At 36.4% G+C, this 26,657-nt stretch overlaps 1 protein-coding gene across 1 annotated transcript; it reads left to right on the top strand.

The window, feature by feature from the left end:
- The first annotated feature begins 707 nt into the window (after positions 1 to 707).
- clic5b (chloride intracellular channel 5b) lies at positions 708 to 26,442 on the top strand. Its single transcript, XM_079832132.1, has 6 exons — positions 708 to 1,346; positions 20,229 to 20,338; positions 20,736 to 20,861; positions 22,400 to 22,506; positions 23,589 to 23,770; positions 25,083 to 26,442. Exons 1-6 carry the CDS (start codon positions 816 to 818, stop codon positions 25,245 to 25,247), a joined length of 1,221 nt encoding a protein of 406 aa, XP_079688258.1. The 5' UTR covers positions 708 to 815; the 3' UTR covers positions 25,248 to 26,442.
- Positions 26,443 to 26,657: the final 215 nt, after the last annotated feature.

Here is a 26,657-nt window from a genome sequence, read left to right as displayed (position 1 = left end):
ATATCTAGTTTTTTAATAGAAATGCCCTCAAATACTTTCTACAACAAAAACAATTAATCAAATAATAAATCTAGATCTAAACTGCTATGTGTAGGAAATCCTAAAGTTTTGAGAGGTTTGGAATTTGTCATTTCCAGAAGTTCAAAGAAAGTTTTGATGGCTTTTGGTTTAGTGGTTTAGCAAATAAATAAAACCAGGGGGAATGAAAAACGATACACACGCAAACTGCGTTAAAACAGGCAAGACTGGCTTTGTCGTGTAAGCAAAAACTGAACACGGAGGATAAACGCATATGTGTTTAAACATAAACTCATTCCATGGACTTCGCTCAGAAATGACTCATAACAGAAAATTACTTGCGTGATATTACGCTGACGTGACTGTTAAATGTATTGAAGGTCATTTTTTAAGAAAAATACTCTTGAGAGTCATACATTCTTCTTGTCTATCTATTATAGGCTATACTATATTTCTTTAAAATCACATGATAGGCTACATGCCACTTTTTTAATCTCGACTGGATGAGATTTGGTGTCATGCCAAACATTTAGGGTGTGGCGATTGATTTGTTGGCCTATTTACCTACATGAAATAATATGCAATTAAAAAAGCCACCATTTATTGCTGGGATCTAGAGAGGGTATGAACACATAGCGGGGAGTCACTTATTTACTGCTCACATTTTATGACAGTCATCGAGCAAAGTTCATTTATAAGTGATCTGTCATCGCTGCAACAGGTGAGCGCCGAGGCTCGACTTTCCCATTTCTCCAGACGTCCGCGCATTTCTCCAAAGTTCTGGACGAGCTTTAATCATGGCCACAAAAGTCCAAGAAAACATATATGAACAAATCGACGAGAGGGCCGAAAACGTATATGAGAAGCCGTACGAGAACATAAACATAAACAATAACTCAGAGCCGAAATATGAGAACCAAGGCGCGCGCGAGGAGGCGATCTACAGCACGGTCAATCATCCGTCTCCAGACTACATGGACACGAGAGACACAACTCAAGAAGAAGCAGAAGCCCAGCTTTCACCCTCCAGTGAACGAGGAGAGCAGATCGAAAGCGAGGTGATGGTGGCGTCTCTGCAGAATGGAGATGGATACGGGTCCGGGAGGTCTTCATCTTTAGAGGGAACTGGAGACCCTTGCTATGACGAGCCCTCATCCTCACTGGTCCACGAAGACCTGCTTATGGCTTACAGTCTCCCAGAAGACGGATCTCCAGAGCCGGAGGAGGTGGTTGACTACAGCCTGAAGAGCGTGGAGAACAGCGCCGAGCAGCCGGAGACCACTGCGGTTACCGACCCTACCCAGCCTGATATTGCGCTTTTTGTCAAGGTAAGGGCTGGTGGTTTTTTGGAGGATGCGTTTGACAACTACAAAAAATAAGTGGAACTTTCTTATTTTATTTTAAAGAAAGCTATTAAAGTTGGCGTTACTACATTTCAGAGTCTAAAGGTCAGCTGGGTGTGGTTAGGGATAGTGATGTTGTTTGTCATATTTCTGCTTACCTTTGACCAATGAAGACAATGTGAATACATAATTGTGTTCACTCTACGTGGTTTGTGATTGCTGAACCCCTGTACTGTAAACCCGAATAAGTTGGCAAATCTTTTTAAGTTAATACAATATAAGTTTAAGTAAGCAGAACTTACATATATACAAATTATTTTGTAATCATATATTTTAATTGCTCTGAACTTGAAATATTTGAGTAAGCCAATTCATACATTTAACTTAAAAATATAATGTAATCTGCTTTAACTCTTTAACTAATTCAATGTTAATTGGTTACACAATGCTTTAGTAGCATTAGCTGTATGAGGACAGCAATATCATTTCATTCCATTTAATTTATCCAAGATCTGTTCTCAAACCAGGCTTATGCTCCACCTGCCACCATGATGGTAACCCTACAAAAAAAAACATAACAGAAACTCTTCTAAACTACACTGAAAGAAATGGTGTGTTGGATTTACATGATTTAATCATGTACATCGGTTCCACATGAATTAATTAAGTTAAACAAACATAATTTGTTCACATAATTTCAACATAATGGAATGAAGTAATTTTTAAGTAACCAAATTGAGTAGTCTCACAATGATTTTAATATGGCTCCCTAACAACATTGGTGCACACGGGGGCTTGAGACCCTTCCTCTTTAATCAAAACACATGTTTATTTTTGTATATTTTTGTTGTCACTTGACTGATCTATAACACAATACTCAGTAGCTTTAATTATATTTGCCAGCAATAGCATATCATATATGTGCTAAGTGTGAAATGCTCATTAATGACATGTGCTGAGTCAGTCCACAGCCTAAGCAATCGCTCCGCTCTTCTCCACTATGGTAACCCAGTGTAATTTAAATGGTTCAAATAATTTCAACATAATTAAACATTAAACACTAATAAACAATATAAAGTCTCCCCCTTTTTCTCATTTTGCCCAAAAACACATAAAATAACACTTAATTTCAACAATTTTACTCTAGTCGTCAAGTCCCAAGCAAAGCATGCTGGGAACTACAGTTTCAGCAAAAATAATTTTCGAGTACTTAATTGGTTCACATTCACCCCAAATAATTTAATCTGGTAGATTGCACATTTTAGAGAATTACATTAATTGAAAGCAATGAAATCATGTTTAGAAGAGAAACACAAATTTGTTGCATAGATCACAAATAATACGATTAAGTAAATTGGACAACATGTGTTTTCCAGTTTTTTCAGTGTAGCATAACAAAACAAAACATTAAACACTACTAAATCTCCCATTTAATGTTAATATTGTGCAACAAACATAATATAACACTTCAATTTGACATTTGCTCTCCCTTTTGAGTGTTATGGCAAAGCATGCTGGGAAATAGAAATCCCAGCCTAGTTTTGGTTAAATTTAAGTTTGTCTAAATTCAAATAATAAAACAAGTTCATAAAACTCAAAACAAATAAACAATCCCGACTACTTAAAATGTGTTGGTTTTGAGAACTCAAAAGAAAAAGAAAGTTCTAAATACCCATAAAAGTTCATTTGATTCAACTAATTTGTTTAATTTGAGTTGGCTCTACTCAAACCAATTAATTATTTTGAGCGTTAGGGTATACAGTGGGGTCTGCTCTAATGTTATATCATTTAATACTGCATAACACATTCAATTTTAGTATATAAACTCAGATGTGAAATAATTTAAGATCTGAGTTTCTATCCTAAAATTGAATGTGTTGTGCATTATTAAAGATGCACTATGTAACTTTTCCGTCCACTAGAGGTCGCCTGTTTAAAACAAAGGCGTAGTTTAACGCCAAGTTTGAGCCCAGAATTTTGGGACATGTGGTCTTCACCTCACAGCGGTGGAAAGGAATCGGGATAGGACTCGGGCAGAAATCTTGTTCATGGATGCGATTATTAAAGTTACTGTAGTATGAAGCAGAGCAGGACTGAGTGTTGTGGAGCTGAGCAAGGCCGCTGGAGAGATTGTTAATAAGATGAACACAACACACGCCTTGCGAGCAGCAGGAAACCGAGGGTAACGCAGATATGACACAATCTACAGCCGACTCCATCACACGTCCCGGTTCCTATAGTTTAAAATAGCAATTTCTCACGATTTACAAATAGTTGGAAACATTTGGGATATTGTAAGTACTCAACTGAACAAAATATATAACACTGGCTTATAGAGGTTTTTGGATATTTAACTTAAAAAATTACATAGTGCACCTTTAAAATACATAGCAGTAGGGTATAATAATTTAGATACTGAAAATCATTTTTTATTTTATCTTATGCCAAATTAAAACAAAATGGATATATTTGGGGGGAAAATAAGACAAATATTACACTTTTTCTTTTTAATATTACAAATTATAATAATCATAATTATCATAATAACACATTATGTTAATACAGTTAATTTAATTTTGTCTTTTAAATTTTATTTGGCTTTGTCATTTCAATCACAATCTCTCAAAATTCATTTGGGAAACTCTCAAAAGAGTGGTAACCTTAAGTCTGCCTTAAAATGTTAAGTTCATTGAATTTTTTTTTTTGAATGAATGAATGAATGAATGAATGAATGAATGAATGAATGAATAAATGAATGAATGAATGAAAGGCTTTTTTTCGAACATGTAAAAAATAATACAATAAAAGCTAATAGACAAAAGAAAAACCATAAACAAATATACAAAACAAAGCAAAACAATAATTTTTTTTAGGTAATACAATGAAGGAGATAAAATAAGTTTTAAATCGAAACTCAAAATATTATGTTATCTGAACCACATAAATTATCTATCACTGAAAAAAAATAATGTTGGTTTAACTTATTTCAAAGTAATTTGAAATAATAAAAAAAAAGTTTATACAATGGAGATACAAGAAGTTTTAATAAATAAAAACTCAAAATATTATGTTTGTTCTCTGAACCACATTAATTATCTAAGCTGATTTGACAAAAGATAAAAAGTGTGTTCTTGGCAGAGGTGGACAAAGTACACAACTCCATTACTCAAGTAAAAGTAAAAGTACTACTGGTCAAATATTACTCAGTTACAAGTGAAAGTTGTAAAAAACTATTTTTACTTAAGTAAAAGTACAGAAGTACTTGTTACTTATAAAAGTACTTATAAAAGTACTTAAGTATCCAAAGTAAATTTCCTTATTCATGTCAATGCATTATTTTATTATCGTTGCATTGTTGTATGAATGCACGCTATAGTCATCATGGTGGTTTAAGCCAGTCAGTGATGCTCTATCCGACATGCTAGCATACGACTATCTTGAACTCTTTTAAATACTTGTATAAAAGTTACAAAGCTGCTGTCACTTTAAGGCAGAATGCACAAATCCTATACACTGATACACATCCGATATTCCCCCAACTGTTTACGTTCACTTATGACATAATCAACTTTGTTTACGTGAATACTTTCCAAAATGAAAATTTTGACATTTTGTGTGTATTGGTCTGTTTAAGTGCGAAAAAAACACAAAAGAAAGCTCTATTCAGTACTCGTGCTCTGGCATCTCAGAGGCACAAAAAACCAGACTGAACTGAGCTCTTTCATCATCCATATGTCTATGCTTCTCTTTCTCCCAGACATTTACGATTTTTAACATTTTATGAGACATTCATCAAGTGTATGCCAATGAAACTAATCTTTAATCTTTTCAGAAAACTGAAACTTACTTTCTAATATGGCCATGGGTGCACACACTGTGCCGCCGAGGAACCGTCTTCCTCCATTTTGCTATAAACTGATCAGTGTTCAAAAATTTTGGGGAAATGATGACCCTACAAAAGTGATTACTTATAGGCTGTCTGCAAAAAAAATATAAAAAATTCATCCACTGACTTGCAAAGCTGCTAAAGAAACGACTTTCGACTTTGAGGACCTTGATAGAAATGTAGTGGAGTAAAAAGTACGATATTTGTCTTTCAAATGTAGTGAAGTAAAAGTAAAAGTTTCCCTAAAAAATAATACTTCAGTAAAGTACAGATACTCAAAAAGTGTACTTAAGTACAGTACTCAAGTAAATGTACTTAGTTACTGTCCACCTCTGGGGCATTATGAATTCATACTATCTTATTAAATAAAAAACAGTTTTGACATTAAAGGATGCAGAAGAATATCAGGCTGACTGAAATGATGTGAATAGAAGTTTTATGAATGTAAATATATCAAGCAGGTAGTTCATGATTCGGTATATAAAAATCAATGTTAAGCACACAATGTCCTAAAATTTACAGAAAAGATTGGTAAGATTCATTCAGGTATTTTCCTCTTGATCATGAACTTCAATGGAGCTTTCAAAGGTTTCTGTGCTTGCTCACAGCTCGTGTATGCCAGTAGTTATACATTCTGAACTGATTGCATCGCCATTCATTTTCCTTTAGAAGGTTTACTGTGAGGGGCAATATGAATAATCATTAACTCTGGGATCCGTACAGTCATGGATGAACTCTCCACTTCAGAGTACTTGACACGGTCACTCAGCCGACTGAGCAACTGTGATTCAGGCTCATGTTCATGTTTATATCACATTCCATGGCAAAAAATGGCATCAAGAAGAATTTTATTTTTAATGGAAAAGATACAATGACATTAATGCACAAGTGAACATAACGTGATAAAGGTTTTGTCCTTAAGAAACCTTTAGGACCATTTCAAGCATTGCATAACTATATTATGGCCACATATAATCATAAAAAAGAAGCAATACAAAAGTTTAAGTTGTTGTTGAGCGGCACAACATCAGCTTGCTTTTGTTATAAAAGCCTGAGAGAACTCACATAAATGACACAAATCCATAACAGCATTTGTCAAATAAATGTTGGCCTTGGTTATCGAATCGAATCTTATTGGCTGTGCTTAAATGCCACAATGACCTGCTGAATGACCGGCAGATGATTATGATTGAAATTGACATATCCACCTTTACCACCGTTATTGATTAGATTCAATATTGACACATTAAAAATGCACATTTACTTTGTACGTTTAAAGTGCAGGGGCGCGGGAAGTGGGGGTGCTGCAACAGATGCAAAGCAAATTTTTGTTCATTTACATTTATTCATTTTTAGAATTTAGTAATTTATTTGTAATAAACATTTTAAGTGGCCCATTAAAAAGTATTATTTATACAGGGCTTGACATTAACGCTTGTCCAGGACAAGTGGATTTTTTGAAGGGGCAAGTGAAAGAATTTTACTTGCCCGACCGGACAAGTAGCCTGATAAAACGTCCTTAACAAAAAATAACTAGGGAATCACCAAAATGCAAGAATGATTCTGCATTCATTAGCGTAAGTGGCGATCGAGAGTGGATAATAACATGAACTGACGGTAACGCGCTGTTGACGCTCGCGCAGCCTCTCGAGGAAACAAATGTGCACTGCTCACACAGAGAAACTCAGTTAACACACTGCCGTAAAAATATTGAAATGTGGAGTTTATTTATATTTATAACATATGATACAGTTGCAACATCACATTACCAAGAGTGTTGTTTTCCTGAATAACATCACGACTGAAAATTACACTATGACAGTTCCATAAACAATTATTTACATTAAGTCACTTATAATTTAGATGCAATATTGAGTGTTTTTGTTCTATTTCAGCAGCAAAAATAGTTCCAAAAAAAGATCACAGCAGAACGCGTGTCACCGCAACAGCGTGTTACTGAATGATTCAGCGTTTTGAATGAATCGGTTGAATCAAAGATTCAATGACCTATTCGTAAACGACTGCCTCATTCTTGAATGAATCAGCCATTTGAACGAATCGACTCAATGACTCACTCATTCAGACATTCACCTGCAGCCACCTACTGGCAGTTTAGATTCATGTTTAAACATTCTTTCCAACTTTTCTTATTTGTATATTCAAAAAATATTTAAAACAATCTCATAACATTATTTAATGCAGTTGTAATTTTTCAGTGTAAATTATTTTATTTGATTGGTAACAGCCCTATAGTGTCTTCTTCTAATTTAATTTATTGATCAAATTTAAGAATATAAAAGGAAAGCTGAAGCATAGCCTATATTTAATAACATTAGGGGAAAAATGCCCTAATGTAAAAGGTGAAAATATCACAAATATGCAGATTTAAATATGTCAAAGCTGATTGAACACTGGTGAGAATATTGCTTCAGAATACATTTTATTTACAACACACAAAAAAAATCTATTTTTTGTTTCCGGACAAGCAAATTTTTTACTCAGACAAGTGAATGACAGATTTACTTGTCCAAAGGACAAGCCCATGAACAAGCTTAATGTTGAGTCCTGATTTATATGTTGAATTATGTTTTTAAAACATAGGCTACATGAGGTCATATTGTGACCGTTGCGGTGTGTGCGTAGAAAGAGCGGTAATATTTCCTCCAGTGGAGAGCGCCTTTCTGAAGATTCCGTTCATTTCTGAAGCTCATTCCGCTCAGCACCACGCGCTCAACCCAAAATGCCCTTCGTGATGTTCATTTAAGCCGTTGTCCACGCGGCTTAATTTAAAAAAGATTCCTTTCATTTCTAAAGCTCATTCCGCTGTACGCTCAAACCAGAACTCCCTTTGTGACATGCTGGATCAAATATAGGCCTATCTGAAATAAATCGTTAGGGCTGCCCCTGACTAAAGTTTTTTTCTTGTAGTTGTTCATTTAAGCCGTGGTTCACATGGCGCTGCCTCCATGACATTGTCTGTTATAGGCTATTTGCTTATTTATTAAATCCAGGAAATTTGGTTGATAAAACATTGATAAAAAATTAAGATATAATTTATACAAAACGGAATTCACTTTAAAGAAAGGCTTTCAACAAAACTTAATGAAGTGTTCAAAATCATTTCTGACCCCCATGTCTTCTGACATATTATGCATCTTATGTGTCCTGTTCACTTTTCAACGTAAATTAAATTAAAATAACATTATAATATGTAAACTGAAACTAAATAAGTGTTTTAATGGCTACAAGTATAGTAGGCTACAGTACAGAGAAATATCCTGTCGGAGCGGACGTCATTTTACCGGTGAGCAGTTCATGAGTGAAGCTCCGCTATGCTTTGCTCACATGCTCTGGTAAGGTAGGCAGGTTTTTTGCGTTCATTTTAATTTCCTGTCGCTGTGCAGGCTCTTTTATTGTATATGGCTGTGTAAACAGCTCAGTAAACCTTTTATTTAAAGGTTTAATGTAGGCCACAGTCCATTGCATTACGATTGCAAGAGGAATCAACATTGTGAAAAATGTGATGTGCAGTCAAATGTCCCGGTGTGTATGCTAACGAGTATTCTCATCGATATATTTGCTGTGCTTTCGTGTTTTATAGACTCGATATTGTTTCTTATAAAAATGTGGTGACTCCCCACCCCAACAAAAAACACAGCACCCCGAACCTAAAACATCTTCCCGCGTCCCTGTTAAAGTGTGTAGTATTTGTTTTAACTACATCAAGACGTATCAGTATTGTTTCCTGAGTCTCACTGAAACCACTTCAAAGGCACGTTCACACCAAGGACAATAATAAATCATCCTAAATATAAAAGAATAGCAGAGTCCACACCACAACGATAACGATTTTGAGCATTTAAAGCAGCACTTATAATAAACGAATAAACAGTACGATAATGTCCATTGGTGTGGACCCTAATTTACTTATGGCTCTAGTTATCTTTATAGTTATCGTTTTTGGTATCAAAATAGTCTGATTTAGTGACATTAGTGGCCATTTCTGGCCTTTAAATGCACCGGCAGCAACGTGATAATCAGATGCAGATAATCAGATTCTCCCACACATTTGCAACTTTGATTAAACAGAATGTCAGGCTGTGCACGATTCCTCAAGTGTGACCTTAAACGTTTAAAAAACATATTAAAACACTTAATGGACTTTGGCTCAGCCAAAACACTCCAGCAAATGTGCACAATGCAGAAGTTAATTATTCACTGCAGTGATTACATTGGTCCTGTTAGGAACTGAGCCATGAAAAAGAGACTCAGTTTGAGACAAGTGCAAAGGATGTTTTGTTGGAGTCATTCTAAATCTCTTCATTGGATTCTTATTCCAAGGTGAAAAGTGATCTTATAATGCAACATCATCAGTGATGTAACCTGCAGTTATAGGGTGTTTGAATAATGAAATCCATGTGCTTTTACATCAAAAAGTGATTAACAAAATATGATTTACTTTTTTTTCTCCCAGTAGAGGGGGCTGCTCAGCCGACTAAAGCATTTTTCCTATTTTAGCTCACAGATTATTTTTCTGGAATGTGATGATGTTATAATGTCCATATCAATTCAGATTCAACATCTTTATTACTAGGGCCCTTAATAAGATGTAAAAGTATAATATAATGAGATTTAGGACAGACATTTTAGCAGGATCGTTTTAATAAATGGCACTCTGTGATTTGGCCATTATCTTTACAAACACAGCAGTTGTAGTGTTTTGTTTTTAATCACTATTCATCATTTATATAGAGCAATTTATACATATCAATACAGAGCAACATACAGTACACTTAAATGTAAAATTCACTTCCTGAGGTTAAGGACAACAGTAATGATAGTTTGATCCACAGTTGCAGAGTTTAATTACTATTTTTCAACTATTTTGGTTACCAGTTCTCTTTCTCTTTCTCTCTCTCTCTCTCTCTCTCTCTCTCTCTCTCTCTCTCTCTCTCTCTCTCTCTATATATATATATATATATATATATATATATATATGCATACCGATCACTTATCAGGCATAACATTATGACAGGTGAAGTGAATAACACTGATTATCTCTTCATCACGACACCTGTTAGTGGGTGGGATATATTAGGCAGCAAGTGAACATTTTGTCCTCAAAGTTGATGTGTTAGAAGCAGGAAAAATGGGCAAGCGTAAGGATTTGAGCGAGTTTGACAAGGGCCAAATTGTGATGGCAAGTCGACTGGTTCAGAGCATCTCCAAAACTGCAGCTCTTGTGGGGTGTTCCCGGTCTGCAGTGGTCAGTATCTATCAAAAGTGGTCCAAGGAAGGAACAGTGGTGAACCGGCGACAGGGTCATGGGCGGCCGAGGCTCATTGATGCACGTGGCGAGCGAAGGCTGGCCCGTGTGGTGCGATCAAACAGACGAGCTACTGTAACTCAAATTGCTCAAGAAGTTAATGCTGGTTCTGATAGAAAGGTGTCAGAATACACAGTCTATCGCTGTTTGTTGCGTATGGGGCTGCAAAGAAGGTGGAAGAAGGTGGCCTGGTCTGATGAATCACGTTTGCTTTTACATCACGTGGATGGCCGGGTGTGCGTGCATGGCTTACCTGGAAAACACATGGCACCAGGATGCACTATGGGAAGAAGGCAAGCCAGCGGAGGCTGTGTGATGCTTTGGGCAATGTTCTGCTGGGAAACCTTGGGTCCTGCCATCCATGTGGATTTTACTTTGACACGTACTACCTACCTAAGCATTGTTGCAGACCATGTACACCCTTTCATGGAAACAGTTTTCCCTGGTGGCTGTGGCTCTTTCAACAGATAATGCGTCCTGCCACAAAGCAAAAATGGTTCAGGAATGGTTTGAGGAACACAACAACGAGTTTGAGGTGTTGACTTGCAAATTACAGGGCTTAAAGGATCTGCTGCTAACATCTTGGGTGCCAGAAACCACAGCACACCCTCAGGGGTCTGGAGCGCATGCCCCGATGGGTCAGGGCTGTTTTGGCAGCAAAAGGGCGACCAACACAATATTAGGAAGGTGATCATAATGTAATGCCTGATCGGTGTATATGAAGTTAATTTAGACACCCAGTGGAGTAAATATGTCTGGCCTAGGAAAATCTTCACTCTTTATCCAAATATTATAAAAAAGGCTATTTGTTTTTTTATGCATTTTTGTATTGTAAAATAAAACCTGTAGCTGTAGTTAATTTTTTTTTTGCCAAATCATTTTGTCAGATAAATATCTTAACCAAGTTTAGAGTTTTGTTCTTCCCTCATATTTAAAAAAAAAAAAAAAAAAATTCTCTTGTTGCCAATTTGTCCTGCATTTAACCCATTCAAGTTAGTGCACACACATGAGTAGTGAACACACACCCAGCGCAAGTTCAGTACTTTGATTGGGTTCAAGTTTGGGCTCTGGCTGGGTCACTCGAGGACATTCACAGAGTTGTCCATAAGCCACTCTTGGATTGTCTTGGCTGTGCGCTTAGAGTCTTAGTGTGTGCTTATAATTGTCCCACCACAATTTACTCCTTTAGGTGCTTTTTTGCTAACTCTAGTGGGTTTTCATGTGTCTTCATATGATCATGGAGCTCATTGATTGCTCAATTTGGCAAAAAGACCAGCTCTAGGCTCTTATTCCAAACTTCCTCCATTAAAGGAACACTCCACTTTTTTTGAAAATAGGCTCATTTTACAAGTCCCCTAGAGTTAAATAGTTGAGTTTTACCGTTTTTGAATCCATTCAGCCGATCTTTGTATCTGGCGGTAGCACTTTTAGCATAGCTTAGCATACATCATTGATTCTGGTCAGTCCATTAGCATCTCATTCAAAAAATGACCAAAGACACTTTCAAAATTTTTCCTATTTAAAACTTGACTCTTCTACAGTTACATCGTGTGCTAAGACCGACTGAAAATGAAAAGTTGCGATTTTCTACACCTATATGGCTAGGGGACTACTTTCTCATTCCTGTGTAATAGTCGTGGATCTTCGCGGCCGTACCATGGCTGCAGCAGCGCAATGATTCGTTGGTATTCTGTGAAACATGGTGGTAGTTACACCTTCGACTTACTATCACAGCACTTTACAACACACAGAACCATGGCTAATCACACAGCTAAATCCACAACACAAACTGTAATATCATTGTGCTGCTGCAGCCATGGTACGGCCACCTAGATCCGCGACTATTACGCAGGAATGAGAAAGCAGTTCCTAGCCATATAGGTGTAGAAAATCGCAACTTTTCATTTTCAGTTGCTCTTAGCACACGATGTAACTGTAGAAGAGTCAAGTTTTAAATAGGAAAAATATTGAAAGTGTCTTTGGACATTATTTGAATGAGATGCTAATGGACTGATCAGAATCAATGATGTATGCTAAGCTATGCTAAAAGTGCTACCGCCAGATACAAAGATCGGCTGAATGGATTCAAAAACGGTAAAACTCAACTATTTAACTGTAGGGGACTTGTAAAATGAGCCTATTTTAAAAAAAAAGTGGAGTGTTCCTTTAAGGATTATGGTGAACCTTCAATGCAGAAGAATTTGTTTTGTAGTCTTCCTCAGATCGGTGTCTCGACACAATCCTGTCTCTGAGCTCATCAGCCCATTCCTTTGACCTCATGGTTTGGTTTTGACATTTTATTGAGAGGCGTGTGCCTTTGCCACAGGTTAACTCTGCTTGAATTGAATTTGGAATGCTCCTTTACTAAATTTCAAGTGTCCTAGAAAAGGGTATGAATACTTATGCAGTGTAATTATTTTTATTTTTATTTTTAATACATTTGCAAAGTGATCGCAATCTGTTCTTTGTTTTGTCATTATGGTGTATTGAGTGTAGATTGATGTGAAAGAAAAGTAATTTAAAGTAGTATCACATAAGGCAGCAATATAACAAAGTGTGAAAAAATGAAGGCGTATGAATACTATCAATATATATATATATGGGCCTAATATGAATATAAATGATAAAATAACAAAGTAACTGTGCTACACCGAACGATATGCAGTTAGTTGAGACTACTGACTAAAGGTGTATTATATATTACCACCAGGTGTAAATAGTCATAAAACTGCATATTGTCTATTACATTTTTATTATATTATTTGGCAACATATTTATCCAAAATGGCTTTCAGAACATTCAAGATTGAACTTTTTTTTCGAATGTTTGTTACCTCAAAATGTCAGTTTCACTAAAGGTACTTGCAATATTGGAGAGACGTTGCGCTGTAATGCACTCCACATGTAAAAGTTTAACCTCTGTCACTTCTAAAATTCTGAAGCTAAAGAAACGGGCCACACATAGTAATGCTGGTTTACTTGTTGAGTATTCACACATCGTTTTCACTCATATCTAGGATAGTCAACTATATATTAAGAAGCCAAATGAGTTATCTTCATTTCACAGGTTCATATCAGTCACGTCTGAAAACTTGAAACGCAAATTCACGCTATAAACCAAAGCCAGCTCATAAAATATTTAACAGGGAATCTTATTCTCCTGGGCTCCACAAGATGATCAAATATAACCTGCCGTTGCCTGCCAGCGTTCTGCCTGTGACTTGGACTGCATTAAAAATGCATGCGGCTCATTCCTCTACTCTTGAGTTTCTGGGCCATGAACATGTCACATAGTTAAACAGGGACAAGATGGCCGTGACTCTAAACAAGCTTATTTATAGGGCTCTATCTTTTTGATGAGAAATTCATAAATTGTTTACATGTAATATATGTGCATGAACTAAATATACTGAATCAGGTGCCCATTTCAAAACGTGTTTTAAGGTCATCTCTCAACATCATAGTTACAGTTCTGGTTTATTCTCAACTGTCACTCAAGCTCATCAGAGCTATTTGTGGAAGGGGCGGGGCAAAGCAAAGCTCCACCCCCAACTAAAGCCTCTCACCTATTCCCTCTCTTTTACATCATCCCTGTTTGGGAGAGAGCTAGATTCACCTTTCATCTGGGCTTGAGCTGACATCACAACACCTGGTGCCATTGGATGCCCGTCAAGAACAGAACAAACTGAATTTAAGTTAGCGTGGGTAAACAGAACAAACAGAATTTAAGTGAGTGTGGGTAAACGTTGACATTTAGCCCAAAACATCGGCAAAATACTGCTGCGAGGATGTAGGTGACAGATCAGAAGAGGTGCTTGAATCAAAGAAAGTGTCTACAATGGGAGACGGTCAAGAACCTGATATTGAGTTATTTGTCAAGGTAAGGAAAAAATCTAGCATTAGAGTATGCAGAAGTAAAGGCGATTTTTATGGAGTTATGATGTCAGTGTAACTCAATAGTTGTTCTAGAGTAACACGTGCATATTTGACTAGGGTTGTAAGAGTGATGTTTGAATGCCAGTAGTTCAGTAGGTTTATAGATTATGGGTTGCTTATAATGGTGGTGTTAAACCATGCCAATGGCTAATAATTATTTTCATGTAATGGCCAATAACTGATAAATCTAAATACTCTAGTCTAAATAAAACTATTTTATACTAATTAAAAATAAAACCTGTCATTTCAAATGCTAAAAGTGACACAACATATATAATGTACAGTATGAAAAATGGATTTGCTAAAGATTTCATTTAACATTCTTATTAAATTCATTCTTATTATATTGATAATATAATTAATGTAACTCTATGAAGGAAATAAGCATGCAGAATTAAATATCCCAAATTGGTCAAGATATATTTAATATTGACTGATACCAATAAATAAAAACATTGATGATAAAAATATAATTAAATATAATAATATTGTCCGATATATCGTGCACACCTAGTTTTTGTCTATATTATTGACCTCAAGTGGGCCCAACACAACAAAAATGTAGACATAAGATCTGCATAAGATCTTTGACGTTTTTAAAAGCAATGTCCATCATCGCAAATAAGTCAACAAGCTTATTAAAGCTGAACATTATTGGCAAAGTCAGCAATATATAATAATATTTGTATCATAGATAGCCTCTGCAAAGTCACTTAACCCACTTATGAGAGAGCAAACATACTGTATGCATACACTGACAAAACATTACTGAAAGCATGCTTCAATAATGATGAAAGTTAGATGATTGATGGAGGATGCATCTCATGCAGCCATATTGAAGCAACTTGCATAATAATAATAAAAAAGAAAATGTTCGAAACAAACAAATCCTTTTACAGGCACTAATCTTTGTATTTAACAGCATAAATACTCAACACAAGGCATTGTGAGTCAGTCACACCCCGTCTGTTTACAGCCCTGATCTGCCGCCCTACAGTGCAACCGGTCCTATAGCAAACTGGCCTATTGTCAGGCACTTTCTAGATTGTAGCTGCTCATTGTTCTGCTTCCAGTTGTCTCTCTGTTCTGAATTTGCCAGAATGGACACATGAGTGGAACTGGAAGTGTCCTGACCTTTCACATACCATCTGCCTCATTTATCTGACTGTGTTATGTAATGTATTGTCTCTCATGATGCCTCTTGAACCTTGTAACGAAAACAAACTGTATTAAATTAGAAAAGATGCAACAGAAGTATTTTCACTTGTGGTTTTGGTATACCTATTATATATTTGACAGCACGCTCCTCATGTTCTTCTCAAAACCAGGAGTGCGGTTAATGAATGCAGTGTGCATAATTCATATTGTGCTGGGTATTATGTCACAGTGTAAGCTATAGCTGGTCTCGTACTAGTGTTGCCGCTGTTTTGGGACACCTGATCTCCTCGACTGCAGAGACGTGTGAATGTGATTAGCACTGTCACTTATGAAAACCCGGGTCATTTATACTCTCCCTAATGAGGAACTTGCACGTTTAGAACAGAATAAGCTAAATTAGTGTAACTGTAATACTGTATAATTTGTATATTTGTAATACTAATTTTTTAAAAGTTCACATTTAAATTGATCTTAAAATGAGCATAAGCACAATGTCTCCTGGTGCTTGTCCCATTTTAGTGGCATCCAGTCAAAAGGGAGCCTGTGACCTCTATGGGGTCTATGACGGTACTGCATCTAATGATCGTATGTATTACACAAAAGTACAATATTAACTTTAAAAAAATTTCATTGTAAATAAAGTAAATAACTTGTTTATGTTCCTGACCTAAAAAAAGTAACTAAATGTTTTAAGGCATTTACTTCACCAAACTATGAGTAAGGATTCGTTTAAGGATAAGGATTATTTAATGGTTAAAATTGTTTTGTAGGTTTTAGCAAAATCCCACCAAACTCATGTGCGTACATTTCATCTAACAGTTGGGGGGGACAATAAACAAAACATTTCTCAAGGGCAATTTTTGAAGGGGACACAAATAATACAGCCAAAACTGTACTTGTTAGGATATGTGTGGCGTTTTGGTGCACGGAAAAATTATCTTCCGTTTTATCTGGCCAACAACACAAAGCAATAGTTGTTTAAATATGAGTTCTCATAGGTTCACCACGCAGTAATAGAATTATTAAATCATCTTGCTTCTTCCACATAGTATTGAGCAAAACCCAACACAGCGGTAGATCTACAATATTAGCCTACCGGTATATCAGTTCACACTTCACACATAGGCTTATTGCCGTGTTAGTTGTGGTGGGAGACTTCTACAGGACCAAACAATAATCACTAACATACCGGACTCATGGAAATATTCATCGGTTATCATTATCTTTGCAGTTCCACAACTACTGAAGAACTTTGTACTCTTCCACCGGACTTGTATGTAGGTGAGGTGTGTAATGGGCCAAACCACTGTGTGACAAGAGAGAGGGGACTCAAAATGTTTCTAAACTTAAAATGCATTTATTGCCCAGTTTGCGTTTTTATTGTTTTACTACTTACACAATTATTTTAAGGGGGGACCCCTCCGACGATTTGCGCCTATGCTGTATAATCTGTACCATTTTACAAAATAATGTCACAAAACCCTATGAGTGAAATTGTTTGTATCTACGCAAAACACTAGAAATAATAATAAAGAGCAGCTCACATGCAATACATTGCACTTATTGGAAAACCTCATACACTCACCTAAAGGATTATTAGGAACACCTGTTCAATTTCTCATTAATGCAATTATCTAATCAACCAATCACATGGCAGTTGCTTCAATGCATTTAGGGGTGTGGTCCTGGTCAAGACAATCTCCTGAACTCCAAACTGAATGTCAGAATGGAAAAGAAAGGTGATTTAAGCAATTTTGAGCGTGGCATGGTTGTTGGTGCCAGACGGGCCGGTCTGAGTATTTCACAATCTGCTCAGTTACTGGGATTTCCACGCACAACCATTTCTAGGGTTTACAAAGAATGGTGTGAAAAGGGAAAAACATCCAGTATGCGGCAGTCCTGTGGGCGAAAATGCCTTGTTGATGCTAGAGGTCAGAGGAGAATGGGCCGACTGATTCAAGCTGATAGAAGAGCAACTTTGACTGAAATAACCACTCGTTACAACCGAGGTATGCAGCAAAGCATTTGTGAAGCCACAACACACACAACCTTGAGGCGGATGGGCTACAACAGCAGAAGACCCCACCGGGTACCACTCATCTCCACTACAAATAGGAAAAAGAGGCTACAATTTGCACAAGCTCACCAAAATTGGACAGTTGAAGACTGGAAAAATGTTGCCTGGTCTGATGAGTCTCGATTTCTGTTGAGACATTCAGATGGTAGAGTCAGAATTTGGCGTAAACAGAATGAGAACATGGATCCATCATGCCTTGTTACCACTGTGCAGGCTGGTGGTGGTGGTGTAATGGTGTGGGGGATGTTTTCTTGGCACACTTCAGGCCCCCTAGTGCCAATTGGGTATCGTTTAAATGCCACGGCCAACCTGAGCATTGTTTCTGACCATGTCCATCCCTTTATGACCACCGTGTACCTATCCTCTGATGGCTACTTCCAGCAGGATAATGCACGATGTCACAAAGCTCGAATCATTTCAAATTGGTTTCTTGAACATGACAATGAGTTCACTGTACTAAAATGGCCCCCACAGTCACCAGATCTCAACCCAATAGAGCATCTTTGGGATGTGGTGGAACGGGAGCTTCGTGCCCTGGATGTGCATCCCACAAATCTCCATCAACTGCAAGATGCTATCCTATCAATATGGGCCAACATTTCTAAAGAATGCTTTCAGCAACTTGTTGAATCAATGCCACGTAGAATTAACGCAGTTCTGAAGGCGAAAGGCGGTCAAACACAGTATTAGTATGGTGTTCCCAATAATCCTTTAGGTGAGTATATATTTACATGTAGTACACGATTTCTGAGTAATTTTTGAGAAATGCTGTTGAAAGTGGATTGGACTGAGCGCCACAACACACTTGTAGCAAATCAGCAGTAGGGGGCATGCCCATTCATGATGGGGGAGGAGTGAGATTTGAAGAAAGACAAAAGAAAGAGAAATGGCTGAGAGACATTACAAAAGAGAAAAGGTCAGAGGAATATCACTGGAAAAAGAAGGGTTCTGATCAGGCAAGAGCTTTAGGACCCACGCTAATATTATAAAAGCTTTGCAGCACTGGAGAGACCTAAGGTTGCGTTGTTTCTGCTCCATTTGTGAGTAACATTGGTTTTGTGCAGTGTTTCACAGAACCAAGATATGCTGTTGTTGTAATGTTAGCTATAGTAACAGGAAGGTTTTGAGTGTCTGTTTGTCTGGAGCTGGTGTGCTGCTGTCGACTTACAATGAACTCTTGTTTGTATATAAACTCTTGTGTACGGTGTTAATTTTTTGTTCTTCCTTGTTGTTTGTTTGCCATCTTTGCTTAATTTTTCCTGAAACGTTATTTTGCTTCAGACATCCATCCTTAAAGATGCAATTGTGCATTACATGTTTGAGCATTTTGGGGACGGAGCAATGAAGGAAGGGGTGTGTTTGTTTGGGTTGATTTCACATATCAACAGAGTTTCTCAGAAATCGCTTACTGCACGTTTAATACAGAACACAGATTTGTAGCACTTTACTTAAAGCCTTTATGTATAATGCGCTATAAAGGAATTCATAATGTACATTATAATGCAGTGTATCTTTTCATAAATAATTGTTACCAAAGTTAAAATGCATTATAATATTTGCAAATTCCTTGTTACATCTGAAATTGGTTGTTCGTCATGTGTTTTAATGCATTATACTTTCTAAAGGTGTGTTTAATTATAATCATAAGTATTATAACTGTATTTATTTATTTTTGTAATTATTCATGAGACCATACAATGCATTATAAGGTGCATTACAAGGCATTAAAATACTTTTATAATGCATTATATAGGCTTTAAGAAAATTGTTACCCAAAGGGTTTATCTGGCAAAACTCAAGTGATTATTTTACTAGAAAATGTCCATTCAGCTAAACTCTTTTCTTAATGTTCATCAAAATATTAAAGCAGCAGCAGGGGGCGCTATGACACTTTATCATTCTCAATCCAGTCTCTTCCCTCTAGATAGAACCTGGGCTCTCAACCCTGGTCCTTGAGGGTCCACTGTCCTGCAGAGTTTAGCTCCAACCTTGATCAAACTCACCTGTCTGTAGCTTTCTAGTAATCCAGGGCTGAATCCGAAATCGCCCCCTAAACCCTCAATCACTATTCCCTACTTTAGTCCACTAATACAGTTCACTTGAAGGAGTGAATGAAAACAAGTGAGTGAATTCGGACAGCCGCAGTGTGTACATAGGCTATACACTCGTTATGCGGTGCAATGTGGGATAAAATGAGTGCACTCAATAACGTCCACTGTGGTTTCGGACCACTACAAATGGCTGTCCCCTCAAATAGTGCCCCTATTTAAGGGTATAGGGGGCGATTTCGGATTCAGCCCTCAAGAGCTTAATTAGCTGGTTCAGGTGTGCTTGATTAGGGTTGGAGCTAAAATCTGCAGGACAGTGGGCCTCGAGGACCAGGGTTGAGAATGCCTGCTCTAGAGCATGAGGACTGGTCTCAAACATGTTACTTACCGATTCCTGGAGGTGATTTATATGTAAAGATGTGTCTCTGTGTTCGTAGGCTGGTTGTGATGGCGAGAGCATCGGAAACTGTCCGTTCTCCCAACGCCTCTTCATGATCCTCTGGCTGAAAGGTGTGGTCTTCAACGTCACCACTGTCGACCTCAAGAGGTGAGAACTTCATTAATCTGAGATCAAACGACATGAAATCTGCATAATACATGTCAGTAACAAATGCCACATGTTTACATTGGATATTAAAATGGAAAAACAAAACCTAAAAAAAAGTTATTACAGTATATGTCGACAGTTCTAGGTTATTGAACATTGATATTGTTGAAATATAATAATCCATGCCTGTCAGAAAAAAAAAAATTTCAGTTCTGTCAGTTCAGAATTTTATGCATTGCAAATTTGAAAATTAAAAAGAATGAAAAAGTGAAGTGAAATGAAAAAGAATCTAATCTAATCTAAAAAGAATATCTAAATTTTTTCTGCAATGCAAGAGCTGGTTGAGTAATAAAAGGAAGAAATTAATAGAATATATAATTTTTTTGTTGTTGTTCAGGAAACCAGCTGATTTGCACAATTTGGCCCCAGGCACTCACCCTCCTTTCCTGACCTATAATGGTGAGGTGAAGACAGACATTAACAAGATCGAGGAGTTCCTGGAGGAGGTTTTGGCACCACCAAAGTAAGCTCATTTTTACAAATACACTTGAGATGACTGTATAGAAACTCTAAACCTGTGGTTCTCAACTGATTTTGCTTCAGTATCCAGATTTTACATTGGACATCAATTACAGGCAGACACATCACCAATTGTATGTTTAGCATACAAAAGTGAACACACTAGGGATGTCAATTTACACAAATTCCCTTGATCATTTTTTGTTTAAATCGTTTAATCGTTAGCCTTAAAGGGACAGTTCACCCAAAAATGAAATTTAGCCCATGATTTACTCACCCTCAAGTCATCCTAGTGTATATGACATTCTTCTTTCAGACAAATACAGCGGTTTCAGAGTTATATTAAAAAAGTCCTGGCTCTTCCAAGCTTTATAATGGCAGTGACTTGTTGGGTCATTTTTGAAGTCCATAAAAGTGCATCTATCCATCATATAACTGCTCCACACGGCTCCGGGAGGTTGATAAAGACCTTCTGAAGCGAAGTGGTGCGTTTGTGTAAGAAAAATATCCATATTTAAAACTTTATAGACTAAAATAACTAGCGGTACACACAGGTCAACTTACGGGGAAAGAGTAACCACTGACGCGATTTACAGCTGCATCGCAAACTTTGACGCCACTCACGGATAGGACTGGGCAACAAACTCAAGCCCTTCTTCTCTCATTTATCATAATCCTCTGCCATTTCTCTTTAAAAATTCTTGTTCATTCTGGATTCTAATTCATGACCAGTGTTTTGTTTTGCTCTACCCACTGTGCTTCTGTGTTTGTCAATACGTATGTGTCAAGGGCTCAAGGGTCAAGGGTTACTCTTTTAGTGCAAGGCGACTTGCGTACCGCTGACCGCTGGAAGCTAGTTATTTTAGTCTATAAAGTTTTAAATATGGATATTTTTCTTCCACGAACGCACCACTTTGCTTCAGAAGGCTTTTATTAGCCCCCTGGAGCCGTGTGGAGCAGTTATATGATGGATAGATGCACTTTTATGGACTTCAAAAACGACCTAACCATTCACTGCCATTATAAAGCTTGGAAGAGCCAGGACTTTTTTAATATAACTTTTATAATAGAACTTTGGCGCGCTCACTTAACCTCATGTCTGTTTCACATGTGCATGACCCCTCTTAATTGATGACCAATCACGTTCTATCGATTTAAATGTATTATCGACAATTAATCGATCATTGATTAATCATTCACATCCCTAGAAAAAACATCAAATATTTAAATTTATTTATACTTAGAATGACATTGCTAGCATCACAGCCTGTGCAAATTAATGGGACAAGTTATCAAAATGTAATTTTATTAGCATTTAATTTTATATATATATATATATTTTTTTTTTTTCTCGTTACCCATGGCCTACGACCCATTTTTAGGTCACAACCCACCAGTTCAGAACCGCAGTTCTAGACTTCCAATGATTTTTTTTCTTCTTTGCAATGTATATTGTATTAAACATCACATTAAACCACTGTGAACTAGAACTGTAAAGAATACTGACACATGTTTTTCTATGTACCTTTCTTTGTGTCCAAGGTACCCCAAACTTGCAGCCAGGAACAAGGAGTCAAACACAGCTGGGAATGACATATTTGCAAAGTTCTCAGCTTTCATAAAAAACACAAAGCCAGATGCGAATGAAGGTATGCATGTCAAACTGGATCAAACTGATTGAATGAATGAATGAATGGATATATTGTGGTCAGCACACTGAAACAGGGCAGAGTTAAATTCGGTGAACTCTATATGAAATCCATAGTTCTGTAAACATCCTACGTATTTTAGCATTAAATTCCGACTAGCGTTCACTTTTTAGAGTGGTTACGTTTTCAGTAGGGATGTGCCAATATAGACATTTTAGCTGATATGATAACTAGGTTTGTTGTGGTTGAGAGACGATAACCTATAATGACTGAATATTGAATATTTGCAGTATTGAAACGATGCACAATATGAAACCTGGCAGACAAAGAAAATACTATTTAATAATAAAAAAACTATTATTATATAGGAATATTTACACTACCGTTTGGGGTCAGTAAATTGTTTTTAAGAAAATAATTCAGCAAGATGCATTAAATAGATCAGGTTACAATAGATTTCAAATAAATGCTGTTCTTGAACTATCTATTCATCAAAGAATCCTGAATGGTTTGCACAAAAATATTAAGCAGAACTGTTTACTATATTGATGATAATAATAAGAAATAAGTTACATTTTAAAATATAATAAAATAGAAAACAGTTATTTTAAACTGTAATAATATAACTCATTATTATGGGTTTTACTGTATTTTTGTATAATTAAATGGCCTTGAAAACATAAAACACATTTTACCCAAACTTTTGAACGGTAGTGTATGTAATATTAAATATTATATATGGTATTAATATTATAACATTGAAAAAAGTGCTTCCAATATAAAACTTATCAGAAATTATTAACCAATATAAAAATGAATATTGACCAAACATATGGTCACCTATATATATATATATATATATATATATATATATATATATATATATATATATATATATATATATATATATATATATATATATATATATATATATATATATATATATATATATATATATATATATATATATATATATATAGTGTGTGTTTTCAGAATTTTTGGCAACACTCATTTTACCATTCATAATCAAATACTGTGCAAAAACACACTGGTTATTAAAAAGTCGTGTGATGTTTTGTTAGCTCTGGGGAAGGGTTTGACAAAGGCACTGAAGAAGCTGGACGACTACCTGAACAGTGCCTTGCCTGATGAGGTAGATGCCGACAGCATGGAGGAGGAGAAGGCCTCCAACCGCAAGTTCCTGGACGGGAACGATCTGACTCTGGCAGACTGCAACCTGCTGCCAAAGCTCCACATAGTGAAGGTGAGCCGAACCGCTGAAGGGGACTTTCACTAGCAGTTGGCCTGCAGTGTTTGGGGGGTAACCAAGGAGGTCTGCAATACCTGGAGAGAGAGAGAGAGCTATCTGTTAGCATTCTCATTCATCTGAATGGCGGTTTTGGTGGAAATTTGGACTCATGGAGGATAGTCAATGGAGAAGATGCTGTTTGCTGCCATATGGTGTAGTAATGATATTTACAAGCAGGGGCCATGCCACCAGCAAAACCTCCACCCATAATAATGTTAAAAAGAAAAAATGGGTCTTTTAGTAATTTTTCATTGATATGTTCTTTGTGGAACCCACCCAGAATGCTTCTTCTATCTATGGCATCACTGTGAAAACCTTAATATTTAAAGGAACTTTAATTTTACACAATAATATTCCAGTTGTGTTATTTAAATGATTTACTAATAAATACAAAACACTCTCCATTCCCCATGCTGGGAGAAATAGGTGTATTTCAGAAGCTTTCTTTCAGACGGTCCAATTATATACTACCTTTCCAAAGTTTGGGTTTTTTGAAAGTTCAAGACAATCAAGACATTACCACCTGAGAAATGACTTATAACTTATAATAAATTACTTATAATAAATATAATTAGAGTAAGACATCATATAGAGCTGTTACCAATCAAATGAAATCATTAACAAAATTATCTGAATTGAATCTGAAAGCATCTGAATTGGTAAATTACAAAAGCATAAATAATGTTGAGGATAATGTTTTAAAAATAAATTATTGAATGTTTGTTAAAGCAATATCATGTTTGCAGTCATGCTCAAATTTATGAAAACAGCTCTCTTGCTCTTGTGATATTGGTTAATTATATCACGTTATAAATCCAGATCTCATATAATAACTTTTTGCAACAATATCTTAATTTTTGTGAGCGTTTATATTTTAAATTTTTTGTGACATTTTTGGCACAATCCCTAATTAATTTCTGAATCGGCACAATAAATCAATCAAATAAGAAATAAGTTGATTGCATCTGAAGCAGTAAGTTTTACATCAACTCACATTAATGATGTTAATAAATAAATCAGGCAATGCACTGGCAATTTAGTAATATCCCAGCAGCTGTGGTCTTGACCGGTCTTGAAACAAAATCTAGAGTCCTCTTAGTCTGAGACCAAGACAAGACCGAGTACAAATGTGGTCAAGAACGAGACAAGACAGATACAGTTGTGCATAAACAAAAGTCAAATGAAAAGCATCTTTAAATTGAGCTTACATTTCTTTTTAAATGGAATTATTTTAGTTTAATCTGTTTTTCCATCCATTTTTTTGCAGGTCGTTGCCAAGAAATATCGTAATTATGACATTCCCAGCGATTTGACAGGAGTGTGGCGTTATCTGAACAGTGCGTATGCACAAGAAGAGTTCACCAACACTTGTGCTGCAGACGCCGAGATCGAAATGGCATATCAGGATGTGACTAAGAGGCTAACTAAGTAAACAGATGAAGAAATGTGACAACCGAACTTGGGGTAGATATTTTCCTGGGGAAGAGATGATGTTTTCCATGTAATTCAAAACTGTTGATCCCAAACTGCAAGTTAGTAGCTTCTGATAATCAATCATCCATTCAATTAAGGACTGGTGCTGATATACAGTAATTATGAAACACCTCGTTTGCCTGAGTACAGTGACTCAAATGTGAATCCAAAATATCAGTCCATATATACCAGCTCTCATTCATCTGTTGCTCATGTAAACAGCGTCCTAAGCAACTTTGCTGTTGTCTCTATTTAAAGAGACTTCACATTATCTGTTTCCTGTTGTTCTCTCTCTCAGCATAGACAACAGTTCTTCCTGTTTCATTCTATATCATGCACTGATTCTTGAGATATGGGACAAAACATGTTCAACTGCATCAGAATGAATCAAAGATGAATATTTAATTGTACATGTCATCCCGAAACATAATCATTCATATAGATTTAAACTTAAAGGTGTACTTCACCGCTGGAAAGATGACTGTGTTTTTAAATTGGGTCATTTATGCAGTAGAAATGTGAAATTATTTTTGAAGTTGGTGCCTTCTAGACTGAGAAAAGCCAGAAAATGTATTTTTGGCTCATATGGGTGAAAGACAACAACTCCCAGAATGCACTTGCTTCGCTGCCCTACGAGGCCACTCCCACCGTCGTTTAGATTTTTATAGTAATATAATCATTTTGTTTAGTTAGAGAACAGACATTCGGCATTCATTCACGGCCGCATTGTCATTCATTCATTCACGGTGTGTGTCCAGTCTGGCGCGTTTTCAGTTCATGCCTATGGAAGCATAACTTTCATAGGAATTCATTGAAAACACTCGCGTTGCTCATACCGCTCCATTATCAATGCCCGAGCCGAGCAGCCGTGCTCATTTTACATTCTGTGAGTGAGATCCCAACCCATGGGTGGGTTGAAAACATGCAGAACTAACTCCTACTGGCTGTAGTCTCTAGCCTCTGGCCAAAAAAGCCTCCGATGATGCAAAATTGCATCATCTGAGGCTTTTTTCCAGACATAAAATGCATAAATCTCTCGTCTCGGGAGGATATGAGGGGGGGGGGGAGCACGGTCATTCGAATATACTACCGGGTTTCTACTGATACGAAGCTTAATGCTAAATCACTGACGTAACCCTACCAGAGACTCATTCAAAAAAAAAAAAAAGAAATATGAAAAATCAGAAATATAAATCCAAAATATTTTTTGGGATACAACTTTATTTTTTATTTTTTATTAATATTAATAATATTGTGAAATAGTATTACCATTTATAATAACTATGTTTTAAAACGTAATTTATTATTCCTGTGATTGCAATTTATTTGAAAAAGAAATGCTTTGTAACAATGTAAAAGTCTTTACTGT

This window comes from Gobio gobio (assembly GCF_949357685.1).
Source record: "Gobio gobio genome assembly, chromosome: 12".
In the NCBI taxonomy this organism is placed as follows: Eukaryota; Metazoa; Chordata; class Actinopteri; order Cypriniformes; family Gobionidae; genus Gobio; species Gobio gobio.
Note: the sequence above shows the minus strand (reverse complement) of the source record. Positions and strands in the feature narration are given on the sequence as shown.